The following is a 19,080-nucleotide window of genomic DNA, read 5'->3' as shown; positions in this document are numbered from 1 at the left end:
TCATGGTTGAAATGGAGCTTGAGCTTAAGCAGCTAAACTCAATAGTATATGGAGAAGGGTACTTATGGAGTTATCGTACTATAATCCTGTTAGAACTTATTTCTTTTTTTTTTTTTTGGGCTTTCGGGTACGGGTAACCATGTGAGAACTTACTTAAGGTTGTGAGAGTTGCCGGACCTACCCCCACCTTTATTTTACCTGTGATAGAAGATATCAAATTCATCAGTATCAAGTTCTTGGACTTTAGGTCCAATTATGTTTCTAGGAGATCCAATTGTGTTATGGATCACACTTAGCAAGGAAGGCCTACTTGGTTTAGGGCCCAAGTTATTGGTCATGTACCACTAATTGTATTCTAAATCTTTGTTCAGATTCTAACCCTACCCCTGTTTTTTACCTAAAAAAAAAAAAAAAAGTTGCTGGACCTCAACCTACAAGATGGCATTGTAGAACCATAAAATGCAAGTTAGCAAGCACTCAACAGTGCTAATATCTATTTTTTAAAACCACCTTCCATTAATGATTTGTCAAGGGCCATTTTTCTGAAACGTACGTTCCTTAGAACGTTTTCACGGACCATTTTCCTATCTATGTCATTTTTAGTCCAAAAAAACTGAAACTTTGCATCTGCCTCCCCTGTACTATAGAAAAAATCAATTTGAGGACAAATTATTATTTTCATGACAAATTTACCCCTTTTTTTTTATTTAAACAAAAAACATAGGAAATAAAAATGAAAAAAAAGAAGAAGTTAATATTCATTTGTGATTCTCGAAATTCAGTTCTTCAGAACTGTAGCTAAACACCACAAAGCAACCATCTAAGAATATCAAACACTTGAATGTTTCTTCATTCAACTCATTTGACTTTGAATCCCTAGCTTAAAGCTCTCTTGTTTCACAGGGCTACTTTGGAAAACTCATGTAAGTGAAAACAAGATTCAAGGATTTGAAGAAATCCGAAGAGAAATAAAAGGGAAAAAACCCTAGTTTTGAAAAAAAAAATTATCTACGAATTGCAGAAAGGTTGATGGAGCGTCAGATATGAGAAACCATGGCTAAAGTCGAAGATGTTGTGAAGCAATCATTGGGGATTTGGGAGAAGCTGTTGTTGGCATGTGCCATTTAACCGTCATGGAACCAATAGCTAGGACTCTGTGGCTATGGAAATACAGAACCGAAACACTTCTCTTCGTCTTCTGACGCCACAGAACTGTAAACAGAAGTATCATGACCTTAAACACCGGTTCATGGCGAAAGACGATAAGAAGACAAATCTGAAACGTCCGACAATAAGAAATATGTGATTCCATGGCTCGAAGATAAGACTGTGTCGGAGAAGACAAATCTGAAACTTCCGGCGATAAGAAAGATGTGATTCCATGGCTCGGAAGGGTTAAGAAAACTTCAAGTGGCAAAGCTTCGATGCGAGGTTCAAGGGCATGATGTTTCGATCTTAAACAACTCTTTTGATTTTGAATAGCATGATTTTCGATCTTAAACAACTCTTTTGATTTCGAATGCTAACAATCGTATTTCTCTGGTTCAAATATTTTTTTTTCATTTTTTTTTCTTCATGTTTTGTTTAAATTAAAAAAGAAAAAAGAATAAGGGCAAATTTGTCATAGAAGTGATAATTTGTCCTTAAATTGATTTTTTCTATAGTACAGGGGAAGCAGATGCAAAGTTTCAGTTTTTTTGGACTAAAAATGACATAGACCAAACCTCAGTGGGTCCAGATGAAAATTACCCTGAAAATTAAAATTTATATACAAGTCCCATCATTTTCCACTAAAACTGATATTTTACTTAGAATTCCAGATTTTCACCTTAAAAAAAAAAAAAAAATAAAAAAAATAAACGAACATATTTTGAGTGAAACTAATAATTAAATTACCTGTACGTTCTTATTTAAGTCATTCAAAACTTAAATTTAAATTATATAAATGCCTTTGGGAAAGAAACTACAAAAATGACCCGACCTCTATCTCTGCACCCTCTTCTCCGACTATGGGGCGTATTGGTTCTTCCTTTGAGCTTGCGGACACAGGAAGTAGTAAAAGACGGCTTTCTTTCTTAGTTTCTTTTTCTGCTGTTTGTCTAACCAGTAAACGTCGACTGTGAATCACAAATTCGAAGAAAAAAAAAAGAAATTAAAGGGGATGTGCAGCCGGCGACTTCGACTGAAATATCTCAGCTCACCAGCGATCTTTCAAGGCCCCGTCGTTCGTATTTCGGCCTCTTCCATGACGGTAGCGAGCCTGAGCCCTGAGGTAAATATTTTTGTCTGCAGTGTGTCTCCATCGACTGTGAAACACAAATTCGAAGAAAAAAAAAAATTAAAAGGCGATCTGTAGCCGGGCGACTGTGAAACTTCTCTACCTCTTCTTTGTTCAGTTCTTCAAACAAAGAGGTAGAGAAACTGAGAAACTCAAACTCAGAGCTAAAAGGGGGAAATTCTTAAGCTAACCCCTCACCTTCATTTACCACCTTCCATGGAAACAAATCACAATATCAAAACACGAAGAGGAAGAAAAATCTGATTTCCCTAGTCTTTAGCTTCGAAGACTCGATTCGGGTTTCGTCTCTGCAACTAAATTTAGATACAAAATCGTCTAATAAATGCAGATAGCATTGCCGGAGAAGAAATGCCGGCGAAAATCCTACGATTCGATGAGCTGTGATATTCGAGTCAGGATTTCTGGAAATCTTTAATCTCCGATTTCTTCGTTTGCGAAACAAAAATGGAGACCTGAGAAGAGAGTGAGAGTATGCAAAGGGGTCAGATCTACGCTTGTAGAGAGAGATGGGGGTGGGTTGTGGTCGCCGGCGAGAGGGGGTTTGGTCGTTGTCGGCGGTGAATTATTTCCGGCAGTGGTGAGCAGTTTTTGCCAGGATAGAAAGAAGATTCTTTCACATAATTTAACAGTAGATGTCTTGTAATTATCCAGCTGTAATTTTGGAGATGATAGTGACTTGTCACTAATTTACCTAAAAAATAATAAAGATCGCGTAATTAAAAAAAAAAAAAAAACTTTAGATGATTAATAAGCGTTGGATATAATAATGAGGAAGTAGGTCTGTTTCGCCTGTTGCTCTGGATGTTAGTGTTAGTAACTTCTGTACTAAATAGTCCATCAAAAGGAACTAAGGAAGGAAGCAGAAAACGGACAATTGCGTTTGGATCAGCAGGAGATTTCATACCCCAAATCTTATGGACCAGAGAGTTCCCCCAGACTAGTGGACTATCATCATCCCAGATGTCAAGCTTCATACACCACATCCGCTGAAATATACCCTTCTTCAGAGTTCCAACTCGGAGAATCCAACTTATTGAAGCAAACTGCCCGTCTCAAACCTCCCGCAAAACCAAACAGATATCAGACTTCCAATCTCTGACCTGCTCCTGAAGTCACTGTGAACACCCTAGGCTACTGCTTTACTTCTTGTATATTCGAAATAATGAGCGCAACCCTTTTTAGCAGGTGTTGGTTTCCGGTGAGAGATTACAAGTCTCCTCAGATACTACAGTCTGAACAGAAATTTCGGCCTCTTTCCACACGTGTTCAGTGTTCTCCACGAAAGAAGGTTTCAGCTCCAAAAACTACTGTGGATTCGACGGGAAACGGCTTTCTTGACGAGGATGCTGACCACAAGTTTTCATTTCTCACTAGACGATCAGCTGTGGTTTCTTCAGTTTCTGTTGCAGTTTTGAGTTTTCCTGGAAATGGGTTAGCTATAGTGAAACAAGGCCTTCTGGCGGGGAGGATACCTGGACTATCTGAACCAGATGATAAAGGTTTGTTTTCAAATTCCCACATACTTTCCGTTGTATTATTGTGCCTTTATATCTGGATTTGATCGCTAAAATATTTATTGCCTCTTTTTTAATTTCACAGCAGCCCATTTCTCCACCATTTCCCTGTCTAATGTATCTGAAGTTGATGGCACATTGATAGATCCTGATTTGTGAATTTTCTAAACCTGAGCCCTATTCTATTAAGTAGGAACAAGCATAGAAGCAAGAAAACAAACAACAGATTTTTCCCGACTTGTTCCTTGTAAAGATATGGGTCCAAGATCATTGTTCTATGTCAAAAGTGTGCAAGCGCGCTTAATATAAAATCAGGACAACTCGACTCTTCATTGTGTTCTCAGATTAAACTGTTTTTGCTCAGACAGGTTGGAGGACATACCGCAGACCAGATGAGAAGTCTGGAGGGCATGGTGTTGGATGGAGCCCAATTATCCCATACACATTTTCAGTTCCTCAAGATTGGGAAGAGGTAATATTTTTGTTCAGTGCACTAAAAACTGTAACTCAAGTTAGGATAAAGTACATTGGTGAGTACACAGGTAATACTTTTGAGATTACAGTGGAATAAAAATCAAACTGTAGGGGAAGTTATTTTTTTCAAACTGCTATCTCAAATTCAGCATTTCCATTGGTGAGTTATTTTTTCATGTATGTAATAGAAATGTTGAGGTTCAAATCATAATCTTCATCCGTCCCACCAGACTTGGCAATTATTGCTTAGATGGCTAATCCTTGCCTCTTAAATGTCACTAATGTGCCAGACCAGATGTTTCATTTCAGACCTGTAGCATTTCCTATTTCCTAACGAGGACCAACGAATCTGTTTTTCACCTTTCCCAAGATATAGATGCTTGATTTCTTTTGAGAGGTTATTCCACTGTGCAGGTTCCAGTTTCCATAGCAGATCTTGGTGGGACAGAGATTGACTTGAGATTTGGGAGCTCCAAGGAAGGGCGTCTATTTGTCGTTGTTGCACCTGTTCTCAGATTTTCAGACAGTTAGTTGTCCCTTTTCTTGTTGCAAACCTTTCTTAACATAGTTCAAGTTCGTAGAAACTCACTCAAGACTTGGTTGCTAGCTTGTGACGCAAATGTCCTTTAAGACTTGACTTGCTCTTTGGAAATTAGAATTCAGTGATTGATTTGGGATTGCTGTTTATCATGTGGTGATCTACAGATATTGGTGATGATGCAACAATTGAAAAAATTGGACCACCAGATAAAGTGATAAATGCATTTGGACCAGAAGTAATTGGGGAGAATGTGGAGGGCAAAGTTTTAAACATGGGAGTAGAACAACACTCTGGGAGGACGTACTACCAATTTGAGTTGGAGCCACCTCATGTTCTGATTACTGCTACTGCAGCTGGCAATCGGCTCTACCTGTTCAATGTGACTGCAAATGGTAAAAGGCTTATCCCTGCACCACATGACAATCAACATCGAAATGATGACCGGCCATCACAATTAAGAGCTAAAATATATTTTTTTCATCTATGATTCTTGTAGGTCTTCAATGGAAGAGGCATTATCTAGACTTGAAACGGATTGCGGACTCCTTTCGTGTCATCTGACAGTACATACACAGTTACACTGACATTGGAGAATTCCATTCAATTGAGAAATCATGACCATGTCAGTCCTGGAAAACTGAAAAAAAAAAGTAATTGGTGTTTGTATAGAAAGTAAAATTGCAGAAGAACTAGGCAAATTGGATATGGGTACAAGTAGCTTGTATTGAATCAACTATTTTTGCTTTGTTTTAGATTTAGTTTTGAATGCATTAAGTTTAACATGGGCTGATTTTTTGTTCATTTACCTTTTCTTTCATGCTGTAGTTTATTTCTTCTTGTGCTAATTGTTGAGGGGGTCTGTGAATTAGGAATGGCTATAAAAAGAAAGTTGAGAGACAAATGATTTACACTCGTTGAGTGACTGAACATGTACCTGATTGATGGATTTAGTGACATGGGATGCATTTCCCCCTGTGATAAACACCTTTATCTGCATGGCCCAATTAAGCATCAAGCATTCAAGCCTGACCCAGTTCTAGGGTCTGGAATTCTGGATCTCTGTGGTGTTCTCATGTGTAAGTTGCTTCTACAGTCTCGTGATCAGTTATACCTTAGGAGAGGGGAACCAGGAAAAAAAGGAAATACTGTAAGCTGCAAGGGTGGCTCACTTTTGTGAAGGTTTATTGGTAATGCTAGATTATGGGTTCGACATGGCCAAATAAAAAAAGGACCACAAAGATTGTTTTACAGGGTGCCAGCTTTAAGAGGACCTGAACCCCAATACGACACCCTCTTCATTTTCTGTTGTTTCTCCATCTTCTTCTTCGAAGTGGTACAAAAGTGAGCTCTAAGTAAAGTTCTCTCTTTCGAATTTGCAACTCTGTTTTTTCTAGGTGAATGAACTTCTGATTCTTAGATCGAGACCAGAGAATATAGGACACCAAGTGAAAGTACTACAACCATGTCCTCTAGGGGAGTCAATGATGATTTAACCCTGATGAAGAGGAGGAAGAAGATGAAGAAGAAGAATATGATGGTGATCACAGCAAAGAAGTGGCAGAGATCTGATTTATTGGTGATGCATCTATTGGGGATGAGGATGAGGAAGGAGACGATGAAGAAGATGAAGAGGAGGAATTTGATGATCATCGTGGTGGCCATAAGCATGGGAAAGCTGGGTTAGAGTTCTTAGATCTTGAAGTTGCTGTTGATAGTGATGATGAAGAAGAGGAGGAAGCTGAGGATGATGGTATGCTCTTTCCATTTTGATCCTTACGTGCTATGGGTTACTTGGGTCTTTCAGTTTGCCCCATTCCCCTTTTCTCTCAAAAGGGTTTCCTGAATTTTTAGAACTGGTTATTTAGTTTTGCATTCAGTAACTTAAAGGTAAATCTAGGTGAGTGATTATTTTATTCATGATGGTGGTTGCATTTTAAGGTTTAAAAGTTTGAAACTTGTGTTACACTTAATGCTTAGTTCTCTTTTGTTAGATTTCTTTTTCATAATTTGACAAATAATTTTTTGGTTGAGAAAATCAAGTCTTTGGTTACATCAATTGACAACATTTGAAGAGTGAATAATCCATTTGGGAGTTCAATTTTGAGAATAGATTCTCCCTGTTATGAGTGATGCTGATGATGAGAATAATATGTGAAGCAGAAGAAGATGATACAAATAATAATTGAGATGAATGAGCAGTTGGGGTAAAAATTGGGTGCAAAGATCATAATGAACACCCTGAAAACTTGAAATAGAGATCCAACCAAAAGTAGTGCTAGTTCAGCAAGTTCCAAGTTTCCAGCTTCAATTCCTATCTGGTTCTCAAGTCTTTTTCAGATGTTAATTGTTAAGAGGTACAAAAGTTGGTTCTCATTCACCCTCCCCCGGGGGGGCGCCAAAAAAAATGAAAAAAAAGATGGTCTTCATATAGAATTTGGACGGACTGGATCCATCACGTCCCCTTGGTGAAAAAAGATAAATATAAAAATTCGGGGTGGGGAAGGGAATGGTTGTTTGTTTTCCCATTTTCTGTTTGCTATGAATGTTAATATAAATCCACTCAGTCCCTGTACTGAGAGTGGGTAGTGTAATATTGGATTTAGCTGCTCAAACTAGTAGCCAGGTCAAGATTTTTAAATCTTGATATGGTCACGCATAGCTAAAAACCAGAAGTGCAATACAATAAATTAATTTGTTTTGATAATTTGATGTCTACAAAAGTATTTTCATTTGGAACAATATTGACAGCATTTGCAGAGACTGAACTAGGTATTCTGAATTTGTTTTGATAATTTGATGTCTACAAAAATACTTTCATTTGGAACAATATTGACAGCATTTGCAGAGACTGAACTAGGTATGTTCAGAACATAACTTTTTTAATATAAAATAGATTTAACAATCTTGGATTTGTTAGAAAGCTTGTTCTGTGCTCCTAATAATAATAAAAAAATCTCATGAAAATTAAATTTATTTGACCAGTCATATTTCTTAGAGATGAACATATTTGTATGCTATATTACCATGATTGTATTAGAAACATAAGTTGGTTATTCGTGTTTTTGATGAATATCTTGCATTGGTATGATTAGGGAAAGGAAGGACCTGTGGAACACATATATAGAGGAATATTGTTCATTTATGATCGCCATCGCCTTGTGCATTCTGTTTATATCTGAGCTGAGTCTCAGTCGTGTAGTTTTTGGTGGATCTCGTGGTAACAGCAATGGAACTGTAGGTGCTTTTAGCTTTGTCTTTTCCCGTTCTTTAGCCAGTGGGTAACTGGTTATTATTTTTGTCTCTGATGGTAGTAGGATATTTTGCAGCTAGTTTCTAGATTACTGATTTTGCAAAATGATTCCGTGTCAAGATTCGTGTCTCTGGGCTTCACCTCATGTCATCCAGTCCCCAAGAAGACTACCTAGGGGATCTTTATTAGACTGAATGTTTTCTTATATAACAAAGGGTATACCCATTGCGCAAGGCTCCTATGTTTATCTGGGTTTGGGGAGGGTCAAATGTTCAGTCCCACCCCTGTTCCCAAAGATGTTTTCACTTTTCAGGAGTTAAACCGGTGACCTATGTGCAGGTCTATATATCTATATTTACAGATTAACTGACCACCTATATCATTTCTTCTTTAATTGTGTATAAGTTGACTGAGCACCTATATTATTTCTTCTTTAATTGTGTATAAGTTGATTATATGTTGCACTTATATATAATACAGTCTCCAATAGAAATGCTAAGAAAAGGTTTGCTTTATGGGAGTTGTCTATATATTTATTTAACTGTTTCCTATGTTATCTTCTATAAACTGTGCTGCAGGTGGAGGAAGACATAGAGGAGGTAGAGGACATAATTCTCTAGTGGGTAGTACTATTTAAATTCAAAAGGAGCCTTTAAGGGGTACCACGGGCGTGTAAAAGATGTCAGGTGGTCAAGCAGTCCTGATTGAATTGGAATCACAAGTAAAAAGCGTCAGACAAGTTTAATTTGGTTAATAGAATGTCTGGTTTTATTTTAGTGCATGGAAAAAAGTTTGTTTGAAATTGTCGAAATTTCGAGCAAAATTTCTGCATTTTTTCAAATCGAAACGAAATTGCAGTTTTTCCGTTGGAATTAATTATTTCGACTGAAACGGTACAATTTTTAGGTCGAAACGACACAAAATTTCGCAGGTTCTGCTAGTTTCGATTGACATTCTACACCTTAAGATTTTGACCCTAAACCTAATTTTTTCTCATTCTCTTGGATTCTACCTTCATTTCACCTCATTTGCTTTTCCATTGTTGGGTTTTTAAGAATCAAACAATGTGAGTTAACAAAGTTCTCCATTTTTTATTTTTATTTTGTTTATGGCTCAAATCAACTTAGATTGTTTTCAAATTAAAGTATGTTTATCTAGAGTGTTGATCTGTGATTATGTGAAGTTAAGATTAATTTTTGCATATTGCTACTTTTTTGTATTTTTCTGTTTAAAAATGATTTCTAAAATGTGTATATTTCTAAAATACGCTTGTATACCCTCATGTATGAGCTTCAAATTGATGAATGTGAGACACCATCACTTCATCGATGCTGTGATGGTGTTGAATCAGATTTTTTGTCGCTAATTATTAATTTTAATTGTTTGAAAAATATTAAAATATTTTTAAAAATTATTTAAATATTAAAAATAATAATTAATTTCTATTATACATTTAAAAATAGAAGATTATTTATAGGAGCATGTATGTAATTTTTTGAGTTTATTGTAATGCTTTTTAAGATACTTAGTGTGCATTTTTTGGCTCAGATACTCTTTTTGAAAGATGTCAGATATAGTCTAGCAACACGGGAGGCCACTGACAGCCGATAGGAAGAAGAGAGTGCAATTATTGCTAGAAATAGATAGGAAGAGGTGGGACCACTAGATTAAAGGTGTATTTAGCTGGGGGAAGTAGGGATATAGTAGGATGCCAAAGGGTGCCCACAGAGGTCAAGAAAACAATGGCCTTTTACTTGGCTGGGGGAAAGCAAAAGAGGGAAGAGAGGAGAGCACTGAGGAAGGAGTTCGAGGATGCATGCCTAGATGACCTTCCAGAGCCAGGAGAACAAGATTTTGATCTAGAGGAGCCAAGAGAGTATGGATGTGATCCTGACCTAGAGTCCGCACAGATGAGGAGGGCAATGATGATGAGTAGGGAGTAGACGATGATTGATGACATGAGGAGGCAACAAAGGGCTATGGGTTTTCGGTCCTCTAGAGAGCTAGTAGGTATGTGAGGCACATGTAGCTCCTAAGTCCCTATGAGGAGGAGTCAGAGTGTGAGGGAGGAGATTCCTATCCCACAGGCCCCAGCAAGGGGCTGAGCTTCATTAGCACATCCTACAGATTCGAATCTTGATATTCTTCGTAATGATCTGGCGCTATTTAGGAGGCTTGAGAAAAAGTAGAGAAAGTTGAAGCACTTGTGGGGGAGTGTGAAGGAGAGAGTGGGGATGGCTTTCTCCAAATGAGCTATGTACCATAGTATTCTATCACATATAGCCCAAGGGCTCTACTTTAATGATATGATTGAGGAGATAGGTAGAGTTGGGAGTGGTGTATAGGGCCCCACCCCACATGAGATATATAATATTTATTTGCCTAAGGGTAAAAATGACTTGAATTAATACATTAATGGAGTAAAGCCTATGCGGGCTCCTTATGGAGTGACTATGATGGCTGATGGTTGGACTGGTCCCACTAGACAATCCCTCATTAATTTCATGTTGAATTGTGATGGGAGGATAGTGTTCCTCAAGTCAGTCGATGCATCTAGTGAGAAGAAGGATGCAAAATACATTTACAAATTATTGAAGTAAGTGGTGAAGGAGGTTGGAGTGGAGAACATGATCCAAATCGTGACTGATAATGGCTCCAACTGCAAGAAAGCTGGGTTGAAGATGATGGAGAACTTTAGATATCAAAACATGCTTATACTTCTAATACTAATTTTAATTTTTAAATACATATTACATTACATATACACTTTATGATTGTATATCGATGCCTTGATGGATAGATATAGGCTCTGATGGACTCCATGTGCTACTCATTGCATTGACCTAATGTTATAGGACATGGGGAATGTCAAGTTTGTGAAGAAGACCATAAAGCAAGCTTGACAACTAACACCTTCATCTATAACCACTCCTATGCATTAAAGATGATAGAGGGAAAAGTGTCAGGGTGACTTATTGAGGCCTGGTATAACTAGATTTGCTACCAATTGGATAACACCATAAAGCTTTGAGAGTAAGAAGACTGGCCTTAAGAGCATGTTTGCATCAGAGTAGTGGTTTAACTAGGAGGGCTCTTCATCCTTAGGAGGAAGAAGAGCACAATTGACCATACTTGATGACAATTTTGGAATAATGTGACAATAGTGGTGAAGATGCGTGAGCCTGTGGTGCATGTGTTGAAGATGGTAGATCAACAGAGAAGACCTACTCTACCACACATATGGGTTACAATAGAAAGGATGAAGCAACAAGTTGCTCAAGTCTACCTATATGGTAATAAGAAAATCCTCGACATTATCCAAATTAGATGGGAATTTATGTTGCAACATCCACTACATAAGGTTGGTGAGTTGTTAAGTCTAGTAATCAATTTAATTTTCATTATTGATTATTCCCTTTTATTTTTGCTTTTTCTTACACAGCGTACTATTTAAATCTCAAGTACCATTATAAGGACATGCTTTTGATTAGGCAAGATTTGATAGATGCCGTCCAAACTGTAGTGGAGAGGTTGGAACCAGATCCATCTAAATAGGTAGTCATCCTTATGGAGGTGAGATTGTGATTTGATATTCACAATTCATAGTTTTATACTAAGTTATTAATATTAACCTAGTTATTGTATTTTTCTTTATATATTATAGGTGAAGGTAGTTAGGGATGCCACTGGGAGTGTTGGTCGTTTCGTGACCATATCGGAATTGGAAACAGCCCTTGGGGGTAAGTTAATTCATTATATATTTAATTACTTATATTTTATGGTTGTAGTCTATGGTTGTAATTGAATGGTGGTTGCAATTGGCCTTGATTCATCTCACTTGAGTACGATTGCATGCAAATTGCTCTCCTAGACATGTTTTGACATTGGGTGTGAGCGAAATTAAAGCACTTTCAGCCTCATCCACTCAAAGAGGCATAACGATTAGGGTGTGAAGCGTCTAAAGGACCTTGTCTACTTATACTATAATATGAGACGGAGGGAGGATCATATTAGATAGGGGATGGACAGAGAGAGTAATGTGTTCTAGTTGGCCGACATATTTGAGATGGATGATGATGATAACCCAATAGTTGACTGGATCAGGGACAATGGAGAGCCCTTGCTAGATGAGAAGGGAGGTCGTCCCAGTAGACAAATTGTAGAGGAGATGGGGGTTGATGTGGTGGACTTAATGGCCCAAGAGGGGAGTGCACATGCAATGCTTGTCTGTCCTTTTGTGCCACGCCCTAGTGCATCCACCCACAGTGAGGATTTGATTGCCTAGTGCGACATTGAGGATGATGCGACTTAGGCATCCCCCAATGATGAAGACAAATATGATAATGATGATGATGGATGGGATGAGGAGGGCGTTGGACCTCATGATTAGGATTCAGCTGATCTTAGGGACAGACCACCACCGCCACCGGCGGTACGTGAGAGTCAAAGGTTCACCCATGTGGCACAGGATTCAGACCATAGTGGAGCTGCATCTCGAAGCAAAATTGTTGCGTCGACATATTCGAGGAAGCCGAAGGGGAGACGACATGGATATGGCACGAATGACATTCTATCATATGGGTCTTACCATCCGGTTGATGCGGAGAGTTTGGTGGGCTCTATGAGATCAATGAGCATAGACGAATCCATAGACTCCATCTCTAGAGGATCCGGATGGAATAAGCCCGTAGAGTCCTCATATGATACTGTTGTGGAGAGTGTTGGTTCTATTGGGTCGACTTATGGAGCTTATGGTTATGGACCTTATGGTGTCCCTCCTGACTATCAGACTCAAAGGCAGCCACCAGTGGAGCCTTATGGTCATGGAACTTATGGAGCTTATGGTGTTCCTCCCATTGTCACCTATCGAAGTTAGCCATTGGAACCTTATTATCATTATGGAGCTTATAGTGTCTCTACCCTTGCTGACGACTAGGGTGTCTCTTTGTTTGTTAAACAGATCTTCTACTCTGTACCACAACTAACACCAACCCTTCCATCAAAAGTTGAGTCAATTCCTTATTCGGAGATTCCCAACTTCCCACCATCAGGACATCTTAGGCATGTAGATGAAGGCCATATACAGAGCTGCAGTTGTGATTATGTTGACAACTATATGGAGCAAATGTCATGGGACGTGTATTGTCATTTGTATGGGGTGCAAAGGGAAGATGGAGACATGTATTCAGCAGACTTGTACTTGGTAATATTCTCGGTTATTCTCATATATACTATATGGTAACATTCTCAGTTCTTCTCATATATACGATATACTTGAATGTTACCTCTTCAATGGTTTTTTTGGTAAACTAGTAGTTCCATTGTGTTTATTATTATGCTTGAAATAGGTAGGATACAAGAATCCAGATCATTTTAAGTCCATATAAGGCTCGAAACTGAAGGTTGAAACTTCAAGAAAAAAATCACTGGTTTCGACCAAAATTTCAGTGGAAACCTAGATATCTTACACTTCCCTCGGGTCGGAACTTTACTTTCGATTGAAATTTCTTCCTTGTTTTAGTGTATATGTGGTTTTGGTTGCTCAATTCGGTTGACAAAATAGCTCTTGTTTATGCAGTTGACATGATCCAATTTCTGATACTGCCACTGTTCCAAACTCCTTCCAGTATACTATCTAGTGACCTGTGTCCATTGGGCTTTGGATTAGAAGCTAAGTTTTCTAACTGTTCCATTTTTGCCAGCGAAACATCTCCGTATGGTCTGGGAAGAATGCCCATGCATCCATGACGTAATTGCCTACATCCATATATGACTCCTATGAGTGAGTGTTGCTTTTATAATTTAATTCTCTTTCTCCCTGTATTCTTTTGTAACACGCGCAACTAAAACATAGGGGTAATCTTGGCATTTTGTATTTATATTCAAATAATTACCGTTATAAGCCGAACTAGTATGGGATTAACATAGTTACTAGGATTTATTTGCTAAATTCAATCATAGGTTGAGAATTAGCTAGACGGTGAACAAGGACCTTGAATAAAGAAAGAGGTCCAGGGTTCAATGCCTCATACTACATAAATTATATTACACATTTTGATATTGTTTTAACCCCATCCGGATCTACTTTAGAATCTTGGGGATTTCATGCGTGGAAGTCAAAAACATTGCATAAATAAAAGAATGATTAAATGATAAAGAAAATATTGCATAAATAGGGAGATATGCATAAATAGGGAATAAAAGACAAATCAAATATTGCATGAGAGATAAAATATGTAATCAAATAAAAAGAGGAATACAATATTGAGGGAATCAAGTATTGAGAGAAACTAAGTATGAGAATATAAGGAAAACGTGGGAATTCAGGAGGAGATGGTTGATGAAATCGTGGGGGTTAGGAGGAGGGAATATTGAGGAGAGAGAAATGAATGGTAAGAGGAGGGAATATTGAGAGGAGAGAGAAATTGATGGTGAAAGAAACGTGGAGTTTAGAAGGATTTAGGTGTAGTTTAGGAAGAGACAGTATTGAGGAATCTTGAGGAATATTGAGGGGAGAGAAGAAAGATGATGAGAATGTCGAGTTAATGGTGAGTATATTAAACAAGAGAATTGAGAGCCTATATTGGTTAAGCAAGAATAGAGAAGAAAGACAATGGTGCAGAGAAAAGAAGAAGATAATTTAGAGCGTTGAAGGCCCTCTATCTAAGGGTGATATTCTTTTTGTGATTTCTCCACGGTAAGTACAATCTTCATAATTTCAATATGTTATTGTCTTCTTTTTCTATGATCTAATTTATAGTTTTACGTGACTTCTTAGTGATTGATTCTTTTATTGAATTTATAACTTATCTTGATTATTAATATGTTTTATATGATGTTTGATTTACATAGTTTATTGGTATATGATTTATTTCTTTGATTTAATAATTTGATTTTGAGTATGAATACGTTTTAAATTTTGTCTATCTTGATTTATTAGTATCTTGTCTTTGAGTATATAAATATGTATTATTTTAGATTGTATTTTATGAAATTATTATGATCTATCAATAACTAATCTCTCCCTTGAATTTATTAATCTTTTCTATAAGCATGAATGTATCTTTATATTTGTGTTTTATTGGGTTATTTATTATTGTATTATGCATTGATTTTATAATGGACTATATCCAAAATTCATCATTTTCATATGATCTTGCATTGTTTGCATATGATTCATCAAGACATGTCATGGTCATATTAGCATTATGTGTGATGTTGAGTTAGTAGATGTTTTGGATGAGAATGTATGTTAAGGCTGTGTAATGCACGCAGGCCATGTAACGGCATGGAACATACATTGATTCCAAAACATTTGGTTAAGGTAGATAGATGTTGGGCTGTGTAACGCGCGCAGGCCATGTAACGGCATGGGACATCCGATCGATCTTAGACCATGTATGCATGTGAGATGATAGTTGTGTTTTTGGATGATAATGTATGTTAAGGCTGTGTAACGCACGTAGGCCATGTAACGGCATGGAACATACATTGAGTTTGGAAACATTTGGGTTAGGGTAGATGGATGTTGGGTTGTGTAACGCCCGCAGGCCATGTAACGGCATGGGGCATCCTATCGACCCTAGACCAGTGAGGGTGTGGTTTATTTCTTTCTTCTTGGCATCATTGAGTCTCATTCATATCATTGGGCATGTCATGACTTTATTTTCTCATTTATACTTGTTAGTTAATTTTATTTGTATAAGATTCTATTTAATGAAATACTACATATAAAAAGAAAGGAAATTGTTGATATGTGTTAGGTTGTACTTGCTAAGTTTCTTCCCGAAACTTACCCCTTACTTCTACAGATGATGGACTTGATCAGAGGGATGATGGATATTCGGAGGATGAAGATTAAGATCATGTCTACTACATCTCTTAGGATAGATAAATATTGAAATTTCCTATTAGTTGTAAATCTTGGATTCTAGACCTTTACTTGGATTTCATTAAAATTATGAGACAATTCATGGAAGTATTTTGATTTATATTTGAATATTTTTCGCTGCGATCATTTGTAGTTTTGGTGGATTTTATTATTCACATTGTTTGTGGAAACTCTCTTAGTGTATTTTGGTTCACTACCTAAGTAACGTTGATCCTTGATCAATAACGACTTTCTCCTTACATGGAGATTGGGGCGTTACATCTTTTGACTATATTTTTGTATTCCTGAATCTTTTTGTTCAGCTATACATACATGGTGGCATGAGAATGCCTATGAGGGATCGAGCTTGGAATCCTTACCCACCAATGAGCCTAGGAAGGTTTATCTACAAATCATTTCTGGGTTTCAGAATTTTTTTTACTGTTGAGAAACAATTTCAGTTCTGGTGCTGCTTCTCCCCCGCTCACCACCCTTATTCTGAACAAGTAGTTGCGAGTTTATATATATCTTCCTTCAAGATTTCCTACCCAATGTGAATATGGGAGCCGTCTGTTGGAAGTATGAATATCTGTTATTTTTACTCTATACTCCATTTTGCTGTTTCTTCTTTTTGTTTTCTTGGTTTGATTGATTGAGCCAGTGACACTAAGGCGTTTAGGTAAAAAAGCATGCATATTCTTAATTTTCTCAGTTCTGTTAGTTAACTCTAGAGTTTGACACATGCACCCATTATATGCATGAAACATAAGGTGGTTGAGTGCTTTCAGCTTTGGTTTTCACATGCCAGCAAATATAGAATGCATCTTTGTTTATTGACTGGGGTTTCTGAGCATGCTCCCTATTGCTTAGTGTTGTTTATGGCACTTGGAGTCTGAATGATCTGAAGAATCTAATAAATGTACTGGTTCACCTAAGGTGGATGGTGGCTTTCTAATTCATGTATCAGAGAGCAAACTTCTCAATTCAGCTTGAGGATGAGAATGGCACTTATATGAAGACTAGATAACAATAACACTGCATTTGTATACATGAATGTTGCAGATTTTGTCGTTATCTAGCTTTCCATGGCCAGCTGCAGTACAGATGTCTGGTACTTTGGTTCTTCATTTTGAATTCAAAGGTGATGTTTTATTGGTAGATGCTAATGCTTCTTCTTTCTTTTTTTTTTTTTTTTTTTTTTTTGAAATATTTTTTCCAGGTCTACAGTTTTCCTTTGTTTTTAGTGTATATTTTGTTGAAATTTCATGTATGTCAGATTACCAGGTAGCATAATGTTCGTAGCTTTGTTGTAATCTAAATTCATCTTGGTGCAATATAATAAGGCAGCTTGACTATTTGATAAAAACAAACCACAGAGAGTTGAGAAGATGGAAATCCTGCTTCTTGGGCAACCAGTTCCCACTATCAGGTCGGTGAAGATTCATCCTTTGGTTTTCGATCAATGATGTGATGACTGTAGCCTCTTGTCTTCTTCCCTCCCCCCCCCCCTCTCCCTCTCCTTTTTTCAGTATAAAACTTTTAGTTTGGAACTGGTCCTCAGCCAGGACAAGCCTCATCAGCTTTATGAAGCACGTAGTCCTGGTTCAGCTTTGGCCAACACTCCTGGGGATAATTTCAGTGAAGCTGGAACACCCAAGGGAAAGCAGCCCAGCATATGGTAGTTGAAAGAAAATTACTGCCTTTTAACCATTTCCACTTGCTTGTAACTCGTGTATCTTTCTTCTTTTTTTCAGCAAGTGCTCCAAGCCCTTACTTGCCCTTACCTGGCACCCCAGGAGGGCAGCCACTGACTCCTGGAAGTGGTAGTTTGGATTTTGTCTCCAGCAATAGGTATTTGTTCCATCCTTTTGACCTTCACTTCACTTCAAAATTGCACCTAAGTTATGATGGCCTAACCTCCCCTAACACAAACCCCCTCCTGTTTTTCCTCCCCCAACCCCAACACACATACACACATGCGCGCGCATGCAAGAGCCTTTGGGGGGAGGGGTTAAAAGTTTCTTTAATATTGATTAGAAGACCAAATGCAACATGAATTGATGCTGTATCACTTAGCTGGTTAGACTTGCGTGCTAGGCTGTGGAGACTTGAACTCAAAAAGAACCAGTCCTTTGGTTTTGGTCCAACAAGAGTTGGAATTAGTTTATTTTTTTAGTATTTAATTAATTATTAATGATTAGATTCAGCCTTTTATTTGTTTCTTTTCGTAGTCTTGTTATTTCCTTTATATGTTTGTTTATAATAAAAAATAACAATAGACAATGAATTGAATTGAAGTTTCAGTCATTCCCCCCCCCCCCCCCCCCCCAAAAAAAAAAAGTATTGAAGTTTCAGTTCTATCTTTAAGAGTGTCTGGTTGTGCATTCTCCTTCTCCTTCCTTGCAATCATGGTAGATGATTTCGCTCTCGAGTGAGATCTCGCTACCTTGAAAAACCGAGATCTCAGTCAAGATATGCAATTTTTTGGCATCAACTTGGTGGCTCATCTCGGTGGGTTTTAGGGCCCAATTGGGCTGAAACTTGGTATTCAGCCTATTTAAGGCCCTATGAACACATTGGTGGCCTTGGATTGGTTAGAAAACAAACCTAAATATGATTTCTAAGTCTACCCATAGTGTGAAATCGAAATGTTGTAGGATTAGAGAATGCAAGGTTATACCACATGTAATATAGAACCTTTAAGGTATATAAATGAAAACAAGTGTATCAAATGCATCAAATAACCTAAATGTCATTAAAAATTTCATCTATATGAGTATCACAATCTCAATTTTCAAGAATAGAATAATAAAATTATACAACCATTAGAAGTTATAGAAGTTCTATATAAGTCATTAAATCATAAGTTCATAAGACAAGCAGAGAATGATTGATCTTCCTTCGATGTTGTAGATGTGCTAAGAGTAGTTGCAAGTGAAAATCCAGCCGAAATCTGTAAAAGATCGGCAAAAATTGAGAGTTCCAACGAGCGAGATGTAGCGAGATATGGTGAAATGTAGCGAGATATCCCAACTCTCAGCTCTCGATCTCCATCTCGTCTCACTTTGAAAAAGTGAGATATCTTGCGAGATCTCCCACCATGCCTGCAATTCCCTTCTCTCTACATGCTCT

At 37.6% G+C, this 19,080-nt stretch overlaps 1 protein-coding gene across 2 annotated transcripts; it reads left to right on the top strand.

Moving 5' to 3' along the window:
* Positions 1-3,038: 3,038 nt before the first annotated feature.
* On the top strand, positions 3,039-17,449 carry LOC149027464 (thylakoid lumenal protein (Mog1/PsbP/DUF1795-like photosystem II reaction center PsbP family protein)). 2 transcript variants are annotated; one of them, XR_016174563.1, is made up of 6 exons: positions 3,039-3,798; positions 4,182-4,285; positions 4,702-4,813; positions 4,993-5,220; positions 5,325-8,799; positions 15,890-17,449. XR_016174563.1 is itself a non-coding variant. In XM_089162725.1 (5 exons), the coding sequence occupies exons 1-5, from the start codon at positions 3,462-3,464 to the stop codon at positions 5,387-5,389; spliced, it is 846 nt and encodes a 281-aa protein (XP_089018851.1). In that variant the 5' UTR covers positions 3,039-3,461; the 3' UTR covers positions 5,390-17,449. The 2 variants fall into 2 exon arrangements, 1 of the variants encoding a protein (XP_089018851.1); XM_089162725.1 differs by having other exon boundaries at positions 5,325-17,449.
* Positions 17,450-19,080: the final 1,631 nt, after the last annotated feature.

This window comes from Hakea prostrata, chromosome 1 (assembly GCF_041222555.1).
Source record: "Hakea prostrata isolate BN-2017 chromosome 1, UWA_Hpros_2, whole genome shotgun sequence".
NCBI classification, from domain to species: domain Eukaryota; kingdom Viridiplantae; phylum Streptophyta; class Magnoliopsida; order Proteales; family Proteaceae; genus Hakea; species Hakea prostrata.
The sequence above is the reverse complement of the archived record's forward strand: the minus strand, read 5'-3'. Positions and strand labels throughout refer to the sequence as shown.

Coding starts and splice junctions, on each gene's coding strand:
- LOC149027464 (XM_089162725.1), top strand. CDS start 3,462: ATGAGCGCAACCCTTTTTAGCAGGTGTTGGTTTCCGGTGAGAGATTAC. Junction 3,799..4,181: donor ATCTGAACCAGATGATAAAG/GTTTGTTTTCAA, acceptor TTGCTCAGACAG/GTTGGAGGACATACCGCAGA. Junction 5,221..5,324: donor GTTCAATGTGACTGCAAATG/GTAAAAGGCTTA, acceptor TGATTCTTGTAG/GTCTTCAATGGAAGAGGCAT.